The sequence below is a fragment of the Myodes glareolus genome, chromosome 15 (genome assembly GCF_982192425.1).
Source record: "Myodes glareolus chromosome 15, mMyoGla1.1, whole genome shotgun sequence".
In the NCBI taxonomy this organism is placed as follows: Eukaryota; Metazoa; Chordata; class Mammalia; order Rodentia; family Cricetidae; genus Myodes; species Myodes glareolus.
The window spans coordinates 70,964,838-70,981,655 of record NC_142040.1 but is presented as its reverse complement, the minus strand read 5'-3'; the positions used below and the strand labels follow the sequence as shown (position 1 = coordinate 70,981,655).

Here is a 16,818-nt window from a genome sequence, read left to right as displayed (position 1 = left end):
ATGTGTTAGCAGTGTTGTATGTAGTTGAGTTGGGTCATCTCCAGACAAACCATCTCATTTACACAAATGTACAAAACAATTCTGAGACATTGTGGTGTCAGACAGCTGCCATTTTGCTTATCATAATTCTGGAGGTCAAACTTGGTGTGGGCTTAGTAGGGCTTAGTTGGGAAGATCATCTCTGATCTTGCCTGAGTCACACGTGTCTTTGCTGGAGCTGGATAGGTCTGACGTGCCGTACTTATTCACATGGCCTTTCCTCTTCAGGAGGCTAATGAACACTTCTCCACAAGGGGGACTTGGGGCAGCATTCTGAAACTGGAATAGCGGTAGCCCATAAGCCCTTTTCTAGGCTCTAGGAGCTACTTCAGAACGAAAGCATTAGAGAAAAGGGCTCTGAAGTTTGACTCCATTTAAAACTACAAAAAGCAGTTAGTGGTTTGGCAAGGAAGAAATGGAGGATTATTTCAGCCCCACCTCATCCTTACTTTGATGGTATAGAAGTCCTTTAGGAAGGTTTGGAGATACTGCAGGGAGAGAGCTGTTACAGTGTGGGGCTGCTAAACTGAAGTCTCTCAGACTCACCTTTCCTTCTGTTCACCAGGGACAAAAAAGTAGTCAACTTTCTAACGTCTGTTAGTATTTTTGAGTTATTCTTAAATTATTCTAAAATCACAGACATTGATAGTGAATGATAAGATTTTTCAGAAAAGAAGGAACAAAGGCTCCCAAGTGCTACAAATCTCACATTTCCATGTTTGGTTACTAAAGAACCACACTCTGCCTCTTTGGATTTATTTTGGTATTTTTGCAGCTCGTATTAAAACTAGATTTGTCATGTCATGCGAGTTCCTGCATCTGGTCCATGGTGTACTGAGTGTCTTTTAGTCGTTTTCTTTTTTTTTCGAGACAAGGTTTCTCTGTGTATCTTTGACTGCCCAGGAACTTACTCTGCAGACCAGGCTGCCCTTGAACTCACAGAGATCCACCTGCACTTGCCTCCTGAGTGCTGGGATAAAAGGCATGCACTACCATACCTGGCTCAGCCTTCTTTTTTTACGTTGCCATATTGCCAGTCACTGAGGGAGCTTCCCTCTTTTTTGTTGCTTTCATTTATGTACTTCTATGTTGATCACCCCTGTCAGTTAAGCATTAAAATTCTGTTAAAAGGATTGAGCAGAAGCAGAATTGTTCACCTAATTTAGTAAATTATATAAATAAAATTTGTTGAGTGTTTTGCTGGATTTTTTTTCCTTACACTCCTGTTTTTTTTTGGCTACACTAAAAGGATAGGCTGTATAGTTAATAACTGTATATTCTGATGTTATTTTATATCTACTTAATGTAAATATACAGTAACATAAGTATATAAATGAACATATTAGCTAGCTTATAAGATAAAATTTCAATATCATTATGAATAGTCCTTGAGAAGCAACTGAATTTTACTGAAAAATTAAAATTTTTCTGAATTTTTTTTTTTAAAATAGGGAAAATTTGTTGGCGGATTGCTTACAGGGATGTTTTGTGGTGACGTGCACACTTTGTGCATTCATCAGCCTAGTGTGGTTACGAGAGCAGATAGTCCATGGGGGAGCACCAATTTGGCTGGAGCATGCTGCTCCACCCTTCAATGCTGCTGGACACCACCAAAATGAGGTAAGCCTTTCACTTCACCTGAAATATATCTTACTTGGGCAGAATCTGAAAGCCATTCCACCCTCTTGACTTTCCTGTGCCTCATCACTGTGCCCATGCCACAGAAGACGACAGTGGGAATGTGTTGTCAGAGGGCCTCTTGTTCGTCCCCAGCTGCCCAGAACCAGAATAATCACTCAGAAACTGTATTTATTAAATCACTGCTTGGCCAATCACTTAAGCATATTGCTAGCTAACTCTTCCATCTAGAATTAGCCCATTTCTATTATTTTATATTACCTGCTTCAAATCCACCCTTTCCTTACAGTCGCTGGAATTACCACTCTGGACCACCATGCTTGGCTTGATATCCCAGAAGAAGAGCCAGAAGAAAATGCATTTAGGAATTGATAAAGGCCATATGTGGAAAATCCTTGTCTTTAGCTCAAAATCAGTTACTCAAGTGTTAATAGCAGCAAGTTAAGGTGTATATATGTGTATACATGTACATACATTTATTTAAGAATGTGTTTTCATCCCTTAGGGAGTTAGACACACTAGTCATATTTATAAAAGATTATGGATGATGTGTTTAAGATAGCCAGATTTATAAGCCCATATTTTATAATGCTTTTTTTCTTGTGTGTGTGTGTGTACCCATGTTTACAAGTATGTGCTCATGTGTACAAGTGTATTTGTGCATGTGTCCTTGTTCTGTGTGCATGTGAAGGTCAGAAGACAATCTTTGGTTGTAAGTTCTTTTCTTCTACCTTATTGGAGATAGACAGGGTCTTAGATTCTCTGCTAGCTGGTCCATGAACTTCCATGTTGGAGCACAGGATTGCAGATGCTAAGCTGTACCCAGCTGTACGTGAGTTCTCGGAATCCAGTCAGGTCCTCACACTGGTGTGGCAAGAGCCTTGTCCACAGCAGCCACCTCCCCAGCCACACTTTCTGAAGTGTGTCCTCTGAAAAGTGAGTTCACATTCTTAGGTACCAAGTTGATCCTAAATGAGATGCATTTTAAAGAGATGACTCTGAAAGGTACTTCTTTTTTTTTTTTAACTTTAGTGGGGTTTTCTTGTTTACTGGTTTTGTTTTTCTTGCAGGGTAAAGTATGATTTAGAACTAGAGTAAAACTGAGCCAAGTAGATGAATTCCTGGACTTTTCTTTCTTTTTAGGCTCCTGTAGGAGGAAATGGTGCTGAAAACGCTGCTGCTGATCAGCCAGCTAACCCAGCAGGTGAGAATGCAGTGTTGGGCGAGAACCCCGACGCCCAGGACGGACAAGCAGAAGAGGAGGAGGAGGACAATGAGGAGGAAGATGATGCGGGTGTGGAAGATGCTGCTGATGCCAACAATGGAGCCCAAGGTAGTGGCTGCTCCATTCCCTCACTCACTCTTCAGGACTCCATATTCCTAACTTGCACTGAAGACAGAGAGTGGTGTTTCATATTTTGTGATTGCCAGAGCTCTGTTATGACTGATTTCTGTTTTGACAAGCTAACAGTTATGAATAGACATGCACATAAGTGTGCTTTCTGTGAAACACGACAGCTCGTGTATTACAGCCCCTACACAAGACCTTTTCCTCTCCCCTCTCTCCCTGTCCATTAGATAGATGGGGAAAAAACAGTCATATGTGACCAGGTCTATGTTTTGAAGAAGGGACTTGATCTAGAATTTCTTGGGGTGTGTGTTTGGTGTGTGTGTGTGTGTGTGTGTGTGTGTGTGTGTGAGTGTGTTTTCTTCTGCCTCCATGGGGTTACTGCACTTTTCAAATGAAGAAAACCCTGAAGTGTATACTGCAGGCTAGGTGCCACCTTTGGAAATCATCTTTTCATTTTCTGTCAGTGGGAACTTTGGAATGTGAAATGAGATCCAGATCTGTGTTCCATTGTTAGCTCATTGCCTGTCTTCTCGTGTTTTCATTGAGTCCATCTTGCTTATGTCTGTGTTCATAGTAACAGACACTTGAGACAAAGTATCCAGTTGTGAACAAAATGCCTGCCTGCATTCTGGGAGGTTCTGGGCTAGAGAAGAGGTAGGAGATGTGTTAAGTGTAAAATATGGGTTGCTCTGAAGATACGTGTCTTAGAGAAGTTTCTCAGGAAGCTCAGAGTGAGTGACTTTTGGGCTGACAACTGAAAGATAACCAGAAACAGCATTCACAATGGGGGCAGTGGGCTTTCCGAGGGACCCCTTTCGGTGCTGCTGCCTAGTGATTCGCGGTCACCTGCCTGATTTAATCCCTGGATGCTTTGCATACTGCTACTGTTACTGCTTCTTCTTCTCCTTCTCCTCCTCCCTCTTCCTCCTCCTCCTCCTCTTCTTCTTCTTCTCTCTTTCTTCTCTTTTCTTTTTTCTTTTTTTTTTTTTTGAGACAGGAGCTTACTGTGTAGTCCAGGCTGGCCCAGAATTTGCAGATCGTCTGCCTCAGCCTCCCAAGTGGTAGGATTGCAGGCTTTGTACCACCTGATTTAGCTCTTACATTTTAAATTTATATATTTACTTCTAATTATGTGTCTACATGTATGTCTGTGTGGGTTTGTGTTTGTGTGTTTTGTGCCCATGGAGGCCAGAAGAGGGTGATCCCCTAGAACTGGAGTTCCAGGGAATTGCGAGCCACCTGACATGAGTAGTACTAGGAACTAAATCGGGTCTGTTAGAAGAACAGTCTGAATTCCTAACCACTGACAGGCCTGAGTTTTGTACTTTATCTTCTGCTAATTTGCTAATTCATTAGAACGTTAATCCCTTGACTTCCTTTTTTTCCCTTAAATCTACCAGATTCATTTCTAGCCCACAGCATTTAGATGTTGTCTTTCATATAATCCTAGTTATTAATTTTCTACCACAGTCTAGGATTGTCTTATTTTATATGTTACTGCTTATTTATAAGTATGTATTTATTTGTAGAACTTATAACCTAGTAAGTAAATTAAGTTTGATAAAATTTTAAACATGGCTCAAGTTCTCAACCAATTGTAATTAAAAGTGGCTTTTATATCTGTCAGTAATCTTGACTTTGCAATTGCATTTCCAGATGACATGAACTGGAATGCTCTGGAGTGGGACCGGGCTGCAGAAGAGCTTACTTGGGAAAGAGTAAGAACTTTCTCTGTCACATGTCCTTGTGTTATAATCCTAAGGTGTATTTTGAAGTTTGGCATATTTAGCTATAAATACGAATTTCATAGTTAAATTTAATGAAAACGGGTTAACCAGGATTTAATTTCTACAAAGACCAAGTGATGTCGAGCTGTGGTGAAGACAGTGGCAGTGAGGTCTGTGTCTGCTGTGAGTACAGACCTTGCTCTACAGAGCCACTTTGACCTCAGATTGTGGAGTTGGTGAAAATTCAGTCAAATGCAATAGGAAAATAAAATTAATTCTATAATAAAGTTATGGCTGGTTCTTCCTAATGTTAGAAACTCAGAATGGGTGTTTTTTCTTTTTGTAGTGTTGGACATGTAAACCCATGGCCTTGGAGATGCTAGGCCAGCGCTCTTTCATTGGTCTTCACTTACCAGCTCTTTGACACAGAGTCAGGCTCTGTCTCAGTAGCTGCCCTAACTTCCCTAGTGTTAGGAACACAGACATGCCTCTGTCTGCTCAGGATGGAAATTTCTAGAGGATATTTGCTATATGACCTAGGGTAAAAGGGGCCCAAAGTGTAATACTTAAATACACAGGGTTTTTTGTTTGTTTGTTTGTTTTTTGTTGTTGTTGTTATTAACCTATGACTGGTAGGGTGTAGAAAACTGTTTAGTGACCCTGATAGGAAAGCAGTCTTCCTGTAAGAAAAGAAGGTTCTACTGCATCTTAAATTAATGCTCATTATCTTTATTTTAGATGCTTGGACTTGATGGATCACTAGTTTTTCTGGTAAGTGGAAGTATTGCTTTGATAGAATTAGGAGATGTTTTTGTTACCCATTGACTCTTAAATTCTTGGAGTATGCTTTTTAGGCTAAATGTAAAAACAACCCTTTAGCTTTTGATTATTTGATATTTGAAAGCATATATTGTATGTTGACAATACTAGAAATATTTAAATATTTAAAATGTTATTTAAAAACAAAGTTGCTAAATATTTGGGAAAAAAAATCCAGAGTTAATCGCAGTTAAAAGAACTTGATGTTTGAAGTTGGGTCTTACATGTTTAATACCTGCACCATTGAGAACAAAAAGCAGCCTTGTCTGTTCCACAGGCGAGAGGCACATTCTTATCTGGAAGTCTGCCGTAGGAGTAGAGCTTATATTTTCATGTTTTATTTTGTAGTTTTTAATTTTTTGGTTCTTTATTTACTAGTGTATGTGAAGGCCGGAGTCTTTTATGTGTTATCTCCTTCCACTGTGAGAGCTGGGGTCAAACTCAGGTCATCAGGTTTCCAGCAAGCACTGTACCCCAAAAGGCCAAAAATCCCCCCCCCCATTTTTTTGTCTTTTTGGTTTTTTGAGACAGGGTTTCTCTGTGTAGCTATGGAGCCTGTCCTGGAACTCGCACTGTAGACCCTGAACTTACAGGCATCTGCCTGTTTCTACTCCCAGGTGCTGGGATTAAAGCACTGCACTGCCTGGTGCAAAAGCAACAACTTAAAAGTAGATGGCTGGAGCTGGAGACAAGGCTCATCAATTGAGAACACACGCTGCTCTGTCCGAGTATGGTTCTCAGTTCAACTTCCTTTAACTCCAGCTCTAGAGGCTCCGACACTAACAGTTTGGGGCTCCGTGGTCCCTGTACTAACGTGCACCTACTCCTGTACAGACACAGACACACTACAGGATAATAAAGGCGTGTCTTTAAAGGAGGGGCAGTTCTTTCAAGAAGTTTATTCTTTAAAGGAAACATGGTGTTTTTAGGTCATGTAAGGCACAATTGTTTATTATTTGGGATCAGGGCTTGTGTGCAGCAGCAGAACTGCCACAGGTGGAGACATGGCAATAACAGGAAGCCCAGAGGAAGCATAGACTTGAGGGTTGCATGATCCAGTGGCCCAGCAATGTTATAAAAACCCAGATAATTAATATCTGTCTGTTGCTATTTACTCAGATACATCCTTTACCTCATTGGTATTTCATAAGAATGACAGGAGTTGTTGAGGTCAAATAGGAAAGTCATTTGCAGCCTGACTTCATTCCTTATACAGTTTCAGGGGAATGAGAGGTAGAGGTGAATGCAATATATTCTGCTTTCAATAACGTTTTAAAGTTGATCAAGTTATCAAAATGTTGAGGGTATAATGGTGCGAGCCTGTAATCCCACCACTTGGAAGATAGAAAGCAAGTAGATCTCTCTGAGTTCAGAGCAAGCCTGGTCCACAGTGAGACTTCCAGGACAGCCAGGGCTACATTGAAAATCCCTGTCTCAAAAACTAAAAAAAAAAAAAGATGAGTGTTATTTTCATATTAGCTATGACTAAGTGAAATTGTTCAATTGAGCATGAGATATCATTGATTGATCTTACTAATGCTTTCTCCTGTAGGAACACGTGTTCTGGGTGGTGTCTTTAAACACATTGTTCATTCTTGTCTTTGGTAAGTTGTGCCTATGTATTTAGTGTTTGTGGTATCATAGAAATTTGACTTTCTAGGAGTCTTGTTGAAGGTTTTTGTTTTGTTCTTTAGGAATATTAAGGAACATACAATGTGGATATAGACCCCAGATCCCAGACTTTTACGCAGTGATTGAATCATCCTCTACCCTGTTTATCTATTAGGGTGTTTATTGTTACCATGGAGAAATGAGAATTTATTCAGAACAAACTGAAATTTGACTAGAAAGGATTCAGGAAAAGAGAAGCATAACAATCTTTAATAAGAATTTAAGTGTACTTTGTGATTTAACTGTAGTGTCATCTAAAACTTGTAGAATTCACTGTTTATCAATAATCCATCATATTTGCAATCTTTAAGTTGTTCACTTAAATGCCATTTTATAGTTGGTTTGTTGAATAAAATCCCAAATAATGTGCACACATTACTGGGGAGCTGGAATATTCTTTTCGCTTCCTGCTTCACTTTGCTGTGACATTGTGTATTGTGCACATGTGACGACTTTTTTGATGTTCTCTACCCTCATCCTCTGCCTACTATGTTTTCTAAACTGGAAGTCAAATTAAAGGGTCAGGCCCAGTCATCTTTGACAAGGCTGTTGGGCACATATTTTGACTTCGAGTGTGAGATAGGAAGAGGTATGTGTCTTTATCCATTTCTGCCCCCTGGATTTTTTTCATTTTCTGTTCACATCAAGAAAGAAATCTGGGATGATACTTTAGTGTCATGGGGCTAGTGGGTCGTTATCCTTTCACCCAGTGACCACGTCAGTCCTCGTCAGGACTGCAGAAATGCCACCTGATTCAAATTCTGGCATTTTCAAGATCTTTCTTGTCTAGCTTTTCTATAAAGAAGAGTTCATTTTCATCAGCAGGAACAATTCAGTTAGTGTGAAGTTGGTTCCCAGGAGATGCCAGGCAGGTGTCCTCTGAGTAGTTGGTGCAGAGGAAGCAGCTTGTGCACGAGTCCCTTCCCAGACACGAACTCTTTGTTTTTGTTTTGTTTTTTCATGTTGCTGCCTTTTTCCTTTGTCTTTGGTATTTGGAGCTTTGAATATTAAGAAGAGCTCACAGGTTTGGTTTCTATTGTTTCCATCAATTTTGGTCATTTGGGTGGTTGTTTTTAATTTTTAATGCTCATATCAGCCATTTTAAAATGCCAGTGACACCCTCTTCAGAGTGGTTTTGTGTCTTTATGATAGGGTCCTATTAGACCTTGATGTTTTATTGTGCCAGGTATAGTTTTGGTTTTTTTTCCAAGAATTTTCTATTCTAAAAAAAGTCCCTGGTTCTTTTAGTGGAGATTATGTTAAGAGTGCTCATTGTTTTAATGATAAGTTTTCTCCTCCCTTTTTAGCATTTTGTCCTTACCACATTGGTCATTTCTCCCTTGTTGGTTTGGGATTTGAGGAACATGTGAGTATAATACTTTCAGAATTTTACTTCTACTAATTATCCCCAAGTTTGTTATTTTTTAAAGAATATTTTATTTATTTTTGTTTTTTTGAGATAGGATTTCTCTGGGTAGCCCTGGCTGTCTTAGAACTCACTTTGTAGACCAGGCTGGCCTCAACTCAAAGATGTGCCTGCTTCTGCCTCCCAAGTGCTGTGATTAAAGGTGTGCACCACTACTGCCCAGCTAGGAATATTTTATTTTTATTTTATGTATATACATGCTTTGCTGGCATGGTGTACATCACATGTGTTGTGTGATATCTTGATTGTGTTCTGACAAAGCTTGCTTGGAGTTGGAGGAGTTAGCCACTAGCCGACCAGAATTGACCACAGAGGTTTTGGAAGACTGAAGACAGGTAGGAGAGGAAGTAGTAAGGCAGGGCGGAGAAGGATTTGGCTCGCTGTTTGGAGGAAGGAGAAGAGCGGGTAGGGAGGACTGGGACTTTTCTACTTCTCTGGTCTTTCAGGCTTTTACCTCAATATCCGACCCCTGAATTTTTATTGATAAAGAATAATTAGAGTAATGCTTCACACTTGTGTCTTGTTGGATCCCATGGAACTGAGGTTATGGATGCTCGTGAGCCATTGTGTTGATACTGAGAAGTGGACCCAGATTTTCTGCAAGAGCAATAAGTGCTCTTAATATTGCTGAGCCATGTCTCCAGCCCAATAAGGAGCACAGTGTTGTTCTTTCTGTTAAAGACTGAACAGGAAGTCATGCCATATGCTAGCCAATGCAGGTAGGCTGCGAGTCTCACAGTATGGTGGTCCTGAGGCACACTGCAAGGGGTTTCTCATAGATTGCTTTTCCCCACTTGATGAACTTGTGTGTCCTTTCTATCCCTTTGCTCAGGTGGTCCAAAGGGAATTTTGAAAAGTATCAGTATATTTATCAATTTTCAAAAAGGGACTAGAAGGCTCTCTTGGGGTAATGAACTATAGTATTTTCTCAAGAGTTTGCTGATGTTTTACATTTTGTCATTTTCTAATGATTGATAAATATTTGGATAGTTTCTTGCCTTCCTTTTTTCTAAAGCATTTTAATAGTTTAAACACTCCAGTAACCTGGCATCCACCAGCTCCTTAGCTGTAAGGATGTTAATGTCTGACTCTGATAGCAATTAGATGGTAATGGCATTGCCCATGATAAGACATCTCTTCTACTAAGGGGCTACCACAGCTAGAGGTCCAAAAGATCCATGGAGTATGGCTACTCTTGTGGGCTCTGAGGATTTCTCTTCTAAGGAGGACCTGAGTAGGGTCTTTTGTTCTCTTTGTGTGTGAGTTCGGAGATCACTTTTGGAAATGTTCCATTATCTGCGACTGCTCCAATACCTTTTACTGGTTGCTGATAAGAACCTAAAAGACTGAGATAAATAGTTTCAGCAGAGACTGACTCTCTGAACTGTTGCTATTTATTACCCATAACTCAGGAAATGAAAAGCTAGGAATGAGAAATGTTTGTCATTCTCCAAATTTTAGCTTTCTGCAAGTCTCTAGAACAGTTATGGAGAGTTAGAGAAACTTAAACAGTTACTCCTGAGGCTATGAGATGGTGTGGTCAGGATGTTACCAGGCAAGTGGGCAACTTGAGCAGCATGCTTGTGGTCAGCCCTTACCAAGTGCATCTTTGTGAGAATGAGGACTGGCTGCTGAGATTATGGTCTTATTGGGAGATTTCATTCGCTCTCTTATTTTGACTCTAAATAAAGTGTTACTATTTCTTTAGTCTTCAGTAGTGTTTAGGTCTGTGTATGAGACTCTGATTTACAGATACTTTATAAAGGAGATTTCAATTTTTAAATTATAAATATCTTGAATTAACAGTTTACTCTCTATCATTCAGATCACTTAGTATGCTTAAAAACTGGGTTAACAGCCATGGCGGAAAGCTTTATTTTATTTTTTTGTTTTATTTTCAGGTCCAAGCATCTCATTTTGAAGGTCTAATCACGACGATTGTTGGATATATACTTTTAGCAATAACACTGATAATTTGTCATGTATCCTTTAATGAGCCAGTTTGGAGTACAATGCTGTTTGTACCAAGGAGTTCTCATTAACAATAAAGCCGTTTTCCACTATGTCTTCATAAAGGTTAGTGTTTATGAAGGGATGAGTGTAGGAAGAATTTGAAACAAATGAAATTTGTTATTACATTCATATAACCTGAGGAGTTTCTGTCTCCCACTCTTAAGTGTTCAGTCTCCTTGACTAGATGCTGCAGGCCTTGGCAACTCTTGTCAAGTTTCATAGGTCTCGACGCTTGCTGGGAGTCTGCTATATTGTGGTTAAGGTAATCCAGTTGTAAATTAGAGCCCGAAGTGGTTTGTCTTCCATTTGGTTGATACTGATGACTCTATTTCTGTTTAATTAAGGTTTCTTTGTTAGTTGTGGTAGAAATTGGAGTCTTCCCTCTCATTTGTGGCTGGTGGCTGGATATTTGTTCTCTGGTGAGTTGAGCACCACTGTCATAGAAGACATTCCTTTTAAAGAAAATATTTGGTGATTTACTTATTCTTGGAATGTGACAATATTGAGTCTAAATGTCATTAGTTTGTCCTGTATTGTTTAATGTTTTATATGTATTTGAATGTCAGGGTATTTTAATTGGAGCTTTTATGATAACTATTGGAGAATTTTGTTTATAATTTTCCCTCCTAAATTTTATACTAATGTTGCTCAGTTTTTAAAACTATGATACTAGATGTTAATGATTCCTAGTTTTGATTTTTTAAAATATATGTAGAAAAGCTGCTCTGAGATTGACATTTATTTCTTATTCTTTACTATTTAAAATGTCTTGTGAATGCAGACCTATAACTAAGAAATGAAGATTTTATATAAAGAGAATAGTTTTTACTAGTAAAGGGCTGAAAGTCTAGGTCAGTTAGTAGAATGCTTGCCTAGGATACATGAAGTCCTGGGTTCAATCGCCAGCACCACATAAACTAAGTGTGATAGCGGTGTCTGTAATCGCAGCACTGAGGAGGAAGAGCCAGGAGGGTCAGAACTTCCAGGTTTCCTTCCGCTTTATAGCAAGTTCTAGGCCAGCCTAAGATATATGAGACCCTGTCGTAGACAAGAAATGAACTAGTGAAACTAATTATTTATGCTTCATTGTTTTTTTAATTGCATTATTGGAGTACTTGCTCATGTGATGGTGAGAGCACAACTTGCAGTAGTCCACTTCCTTACCACGTGAGTCTCAGGGCTTGAACTCAGGTGCCTTTACCCACTGCCCATGCTTCAAGATTTTAAAGTATCATGTACTCTGCATATTTCTGTGCCACTGTGAAATGGCATTAAGAGAACTGAAAACCAAAAACACTGACATTATGTACATCTGGTGAACTTACTCTTAGTGGTGGAAGTACTGAGCATTGCAAATGTAAGTGGCACAGATCTCTAACCTGTTGTGTTTTGACTCAGGAAATGTTTGATGCTACTCTGAAAGACAGAGAACTGAGCTTTCAGTCGGCTCCAGGAACTACAATGTTTCTGCATTGGCTGGTGGGAATGGTGTACGTGTTCTACTTCGCCTCCTTCATCCTGTTATTGAGAGAGGTAGGTCCTATTAGGGATGTGTGGGTGCTCTGTGTTTTTCAGACGGGCTTGGTTTTGACCACCAGTCAAAGGATGTTTTCTTTGTTTAGTTAGCACGTTTCCTAAACTAAACTAAACCACACTCTCTACTATTCTAAGAGGGAATTACCAATAGTAGTGGTTTGATTACTTTAAATTAACATTTATCTAAAAAAAAACAGAATTTTTAAAATGATCAAGGCTAGTTTAAAACCCAAGTTCTTACTTGATATGTATCATACTTACCCTCTGTTGTATACTCCTAAAAGTGGTTGTGATAATAAATTGATCTTAGATTTTATCCCCAAGAGAAGTCTTATAGAATTTAAAATATCAAAATATTTGGAAAATGACATTTGAAGTACAGAATTACAGTGAGGATTCTTTATGATCCCAGGTCAGTTGCCAGATGAGTACCTTCACAGATCCTCTTCTAATTGGCTTAAAAATGAGGGGAGATTAGTGTTTCCTTAATATACATCTCAAGCTACAGATTCTATGCTGTAATAATGAGAAACAATACATCTCAAGCCACAGATTCTATGCTGTAATAATGAGAAACAAAGGCACAATTCCTCTTCTCCTCTGTCTTGGAAATGAGGAAATCCTTTGAACAGATTAGCTCACTGTGCTCAGATGGTGACGGAGGAGAAAGCCTACAAAGCCAGTGGGAATATGGAGTGTGAAGTCATCTGTATTTTACTCAGTGAAAAGTTTGAGGAGGATGGGGGTGGGTCTGTATCCGTCCCCTAAATCATACAGTGTAATAGCATTCATATTTTACCTCAGTGATCTAGATTTCTTCATAAATTGTTCTCACTGAGTGTTTTCTAGTTTACGACTAAAAGCATCAAAAGGTTATTAAAAACACAGTAATTTGATAGAATTTCTGGCTGAGGAACTTCTTTTTTCATGACAGTTGTAAATTCTTTAGGATATTATTCTTCTGTTTAGTGTTCATGTGCATAGCTAACATAATGATGTTATTGGGTATCTGTCACACTTTAAATATGTCTGCAGGTACTTCGACCTGGTGTCTTATGGTTTCTGAGGAATTTGAATGATCCAGATTTTAATCCAGTACAGGAAATGATTCACTTGCCCATTTACAGGCATCTCCGAAGATTTATCTTGTCAGTGGTGAGCAGGTCTTTTTATCTAAGCATACTACCTTTTTTATCTATCTATCTATCTATCTATCTATCTATCTTTATTTTTTGGGGGGGTTGCAAAACCTTTTATATGAAAGAACACATGGATTGCTAAATAATCATTTTCCCTTCATACACAAGAATCAAGACTCTCTCAAGTCAATGAAAAATAATTGAAGATTCTGTCATGAAGTGTGATAGATTAAAGTTATATTCGTCTATGTTTTCTTCAGGAATAGATTATAATCCCGGTACTTAAAATGCACTCTTTGAAGAACATATCAGAACTTGAGATAAAAATCAAAACACAAAAATCATTTGTGTTTCCATTTCTTGAAACACAATAGGTTTTTCTGGAGCAAGAAGCAATGTCTTTCCTAATTTCAAGGGAACCTCTGTTTCTTCACAAGGCAGTAGGGAAAAGTTCTGCAGGATTTTTACAATAGCAAGTTTCATGTTAATGAGAGCAAACCTCATGCCAATGCAGTTTCTAGGCCCATATCCAAAAGGCAGGTATATGCATGGATTAATTCTATCTTGGTCCAAATGGATTTATGAAAAGAAGTATCACTAGGTGTCAGAATGAAGAATGGAAGAGAATTCGAACGCTGTTGTCTCCAACCTTCTCCAGTGGTAAACTGAAGGAGATGTTCCCCATCATCCAGCATTATGAAGATGCACTGGTGAAACACATTGGTCAGAAGGCAGAGAAAGGCAAGCCTGTTAACATGAAAGAGATCTTTGGAGCATACAGCATGGATCTTATTACCAGCACCTCATTTGGAGTGGAGGTGGATTCCCTCAACAATCCCCAGGATCCCTTTGTGAGAAACACCAAAAAGCTTTTAAATTTTGGCATTTTCAATCCATTGCTTCTCTCTACAGCAGGTCTTGATTTTCAAAGACTGAAATACATCTTTCTAAGCCCTCCGATCTTACATGATTTGCATTGAGAATTCAGCTGTGACACTGATGGATCTAACTTGCATTTATTGTTCTCTTGGAATTATACAGAAGATAGCACTCTTTCCGTTCCTTAAAGGACTATATGACAAACTTAATATATGCATTCTTCCTAATGATGCTACAAGTTTTTTACAAAATTTTGTGAATAAAGCAAAAAACATCGACTGAAAGATAACCAGAAGCGTCGAGTAGATTTTCTTCAGCTGATGTTAAACTCCCAGAATTCGAAAGACATGCTGTACCATAAAGACTTCCTTCTTAGGTGACTCTAGACTGTGGGATATTGGAAGTTAAAGATTTATTAGAACACCAATTTAAGCATCAGTGGAAGTACTCTATCAGGAAGCACCTGCCACTTATGAAGCCCTGCTAGATATGGAATATCTTGACATGGTAGTGAGTGAAGCTATGAGATTGTGTCCAGTTGCTAACAGGGTTAGCAGAATCAATAAGAAAGATGCTGAAGTCAATGGTATGCTCATTCCCAAAGGGACTGTGGTGATTATACCGATCTTTGCTCTACAACGAGATCCAAAATACTGGCCAGAGCCTGAGGAATTTTTGTTTTTTTGTTTTGTTTTGTTTTGTTTTGTTTTGTTTTTAAAATACAGTGTTTTTGTTGTTTGTGTTCTTTTAGACTGGGAGGGCTGGGAAGCATACTGACTGTACTTGCCTAAGCCCATGGGACATGCTCACCATGTAGTGTGCTGGACTCACAGTAGAACTATGCCTCTTACTTACTGCAGATTGTCTTTGGCTCCATTGTGCTTCTGATGCTCTGGCTTCCTATACGTATAATTAAGAGTCTCTTGCCTAATTTTCTTCCCTACAACGTCATGCTCTACAGGTAAGGATTTTGTTGTTTTGGTGGTTATTTGGGGGATTGAACTCAGTGCTAGCTAGTATGTTAACCAAGTACCATACTACTGAGTGGTATTCCCAAACCCTATAACTAAATTTTTAAAACTTAGAAAAGCTGTAATGATATATCTATCACTGTTGGAAATTTAATATTCAGATTACATTGAGCCTTTTGTGTGAGACTTCCATTTTGCCATAGTCTTAGTCATACTCATGTTCGTAGTTACATTTTTCAAAGGAAGACTTGTTTTTGCATTTATTTAGAACGTTTTACCACACTTAATGAGAATTAGTAGCATTGTTTTTCTTTGTGTGCACCTTTAACTATGAACTAAGACTCAAGGCTTTCATCCTTTTGGGTTTAAACTTTCCAGTGACTTCATTACCCCATGACCTTGAGCTCTGGGAATGGGATTGCTTCCTCAAATATACTTCTGTCCTTTTAAGTCTTGTCAGCTCCAGGCCCTTAAGACCTTGCACTAAACAACTCATTCACCACTCAGTAGTTTCGTTTCCGTCTCCTCTGTTCTCCATTTATATCCCACTCTTATCCCTGCTGTCCCTAAAGTTTCTGAAAGTTTGGTTGTATTATTCCCCTGTTAAAAAGTTGTCAGTAGTTTCTCCATAGTAGAGGTTACATTTATGGGCAGGGGAGAAAGGCTTTAAAATAGATAAAAGATATAGTATGCTTAATAATCATTGCTGCTCTAGGGAAAAGGAGAGAAAAGAATAGCAGATGTCCAGGATGGGGCTTTAATTTAGAAGGAGTAACTGATAAGTCTGAGGTGACAGTTGAGGAAAGCCCTGAAGGGAGGTGAGGAAGAGCTGTTGAACCATATGGATCCCTTGAGATGGAGTCAGATGGGCACAGTAGCACACAGGCCTATTTGATAGGCTAGTTTGGCTAAGAAAGAGAAATCAAAGTAGCTGGCTGTGAAGTCAGAGAAGTCCTTGAAAGCCAGCTCTTTGAGCTTCTTCAGAGGCTATAATAAGCACTTTGGCTATGAGGCTCACTCTGGCTCCTCAGTGATAAGGCATAGAGTGGGGATGATCAGGTTAGAAGCAGGAGGATAGCCAGAGTGTAATGTGATGATCCCAGTGGAGATGGGAAGGGATGGATGAAGGAGGTAGCGATGGAAGCTAAGAAGCAGTTGGGATTCATGATATTGCCAAGAGTCAAAGGACTCTAGCAGTGTGCACGTGAGGTGTAAAGAAGGAAGTCAGAATCAGAAGTTCTGTTGTTAGCATGAGAAAGTAAGGTGGAGGCAAGAGTGGGAAGAGGTTAACAATGGTTTGGTTGGATGCTTATTCTCAGTATGATAGTGCACATCAGCATGGAGCATTGAGTTAGGAGTCGGGAGAAATGCGAGGAGTAGGTGACGGTGGCATTCAAGCCGGATGAGTCACAGTTGCACGATTAATAAGCTTGGTTGAGAAAGAGGCTAGAACTGGGCCCTCACATTTCTAGACTGGGGAAGCAGCTGGTTGGGAAGCTGTTGAGGAAGACATTAGGAAGAACCTGTTACTCTCATAGTGCGAGTGAGCACTGTGGCATGACCATTGGTGGACACCAAGGGCCCAGGAGCAGCTTTGGTGGAGTTTGAG

At 39.4% G+C, this 16,818-nt stretch overlaps 1 protein-coding gene across 2 annotated transcripts in view; it reads left to right on the top strand.

The window, feature by feature from the left end:
* The window catches only part of Marchf6 (membrane associated ring-CH-type finger 6), a 64,410-nt gene that overhangs the window by 21,945 nt on the left and 25,647 nt on the right, over positions 1 to 16,818 (top strand). For both annotated transcript variants that reach the window (XM_087896976.1, XM_087896975.1), the window contains exons 6-17: positions 1,491 to 1,659; positions 2,821 to 3,010; positions 4,685 to 4,746; positions 5,494 to 5,526; positions 7,127 to 7,178; positions 8,553 to 8,611; positions 10,573 to 10,653; positions 10,878 to 10,946; positions 11,029 to 11,103; positions 12,083 to 12,217; positions 13,256 to 13,375; positions 15,099 to 15,199. In XM_087896976.1, coding sequence (XP_087753102.1) covers positions 1,491 to 1,659; positions 2,821 to 3,010; positions 4,685 to 4,746; positions 5,494 to 5,526; positions 7,127 to 7,178; positions 8,553 to 8,611; positions 10,573 to 10,653; positions 10,878 to 10,946; positions 11,029 to 11,103; positions 12,083 to 12,217; positions 13,256 to 13,375; positions 15,099 to 15,199 — 1,146 coding nt within the window. The remainder of the gene's footprint in view (positions 1 to 1,490; positions 1,660 to 2,820; positions 3,011 to 4,684; positions 4,747 to 5,493; positions 5,527 to 7,126; positions 7,179 to 8,552; positions 8,612 to 10,572; positions 10,654 to 10,877; positions 10,947 to 11,028; positions 11,104 to 12,082; positions 12,218 to 13,255; positions 13,376 to 15,098; positions 15,200 to 16,818) is intronic.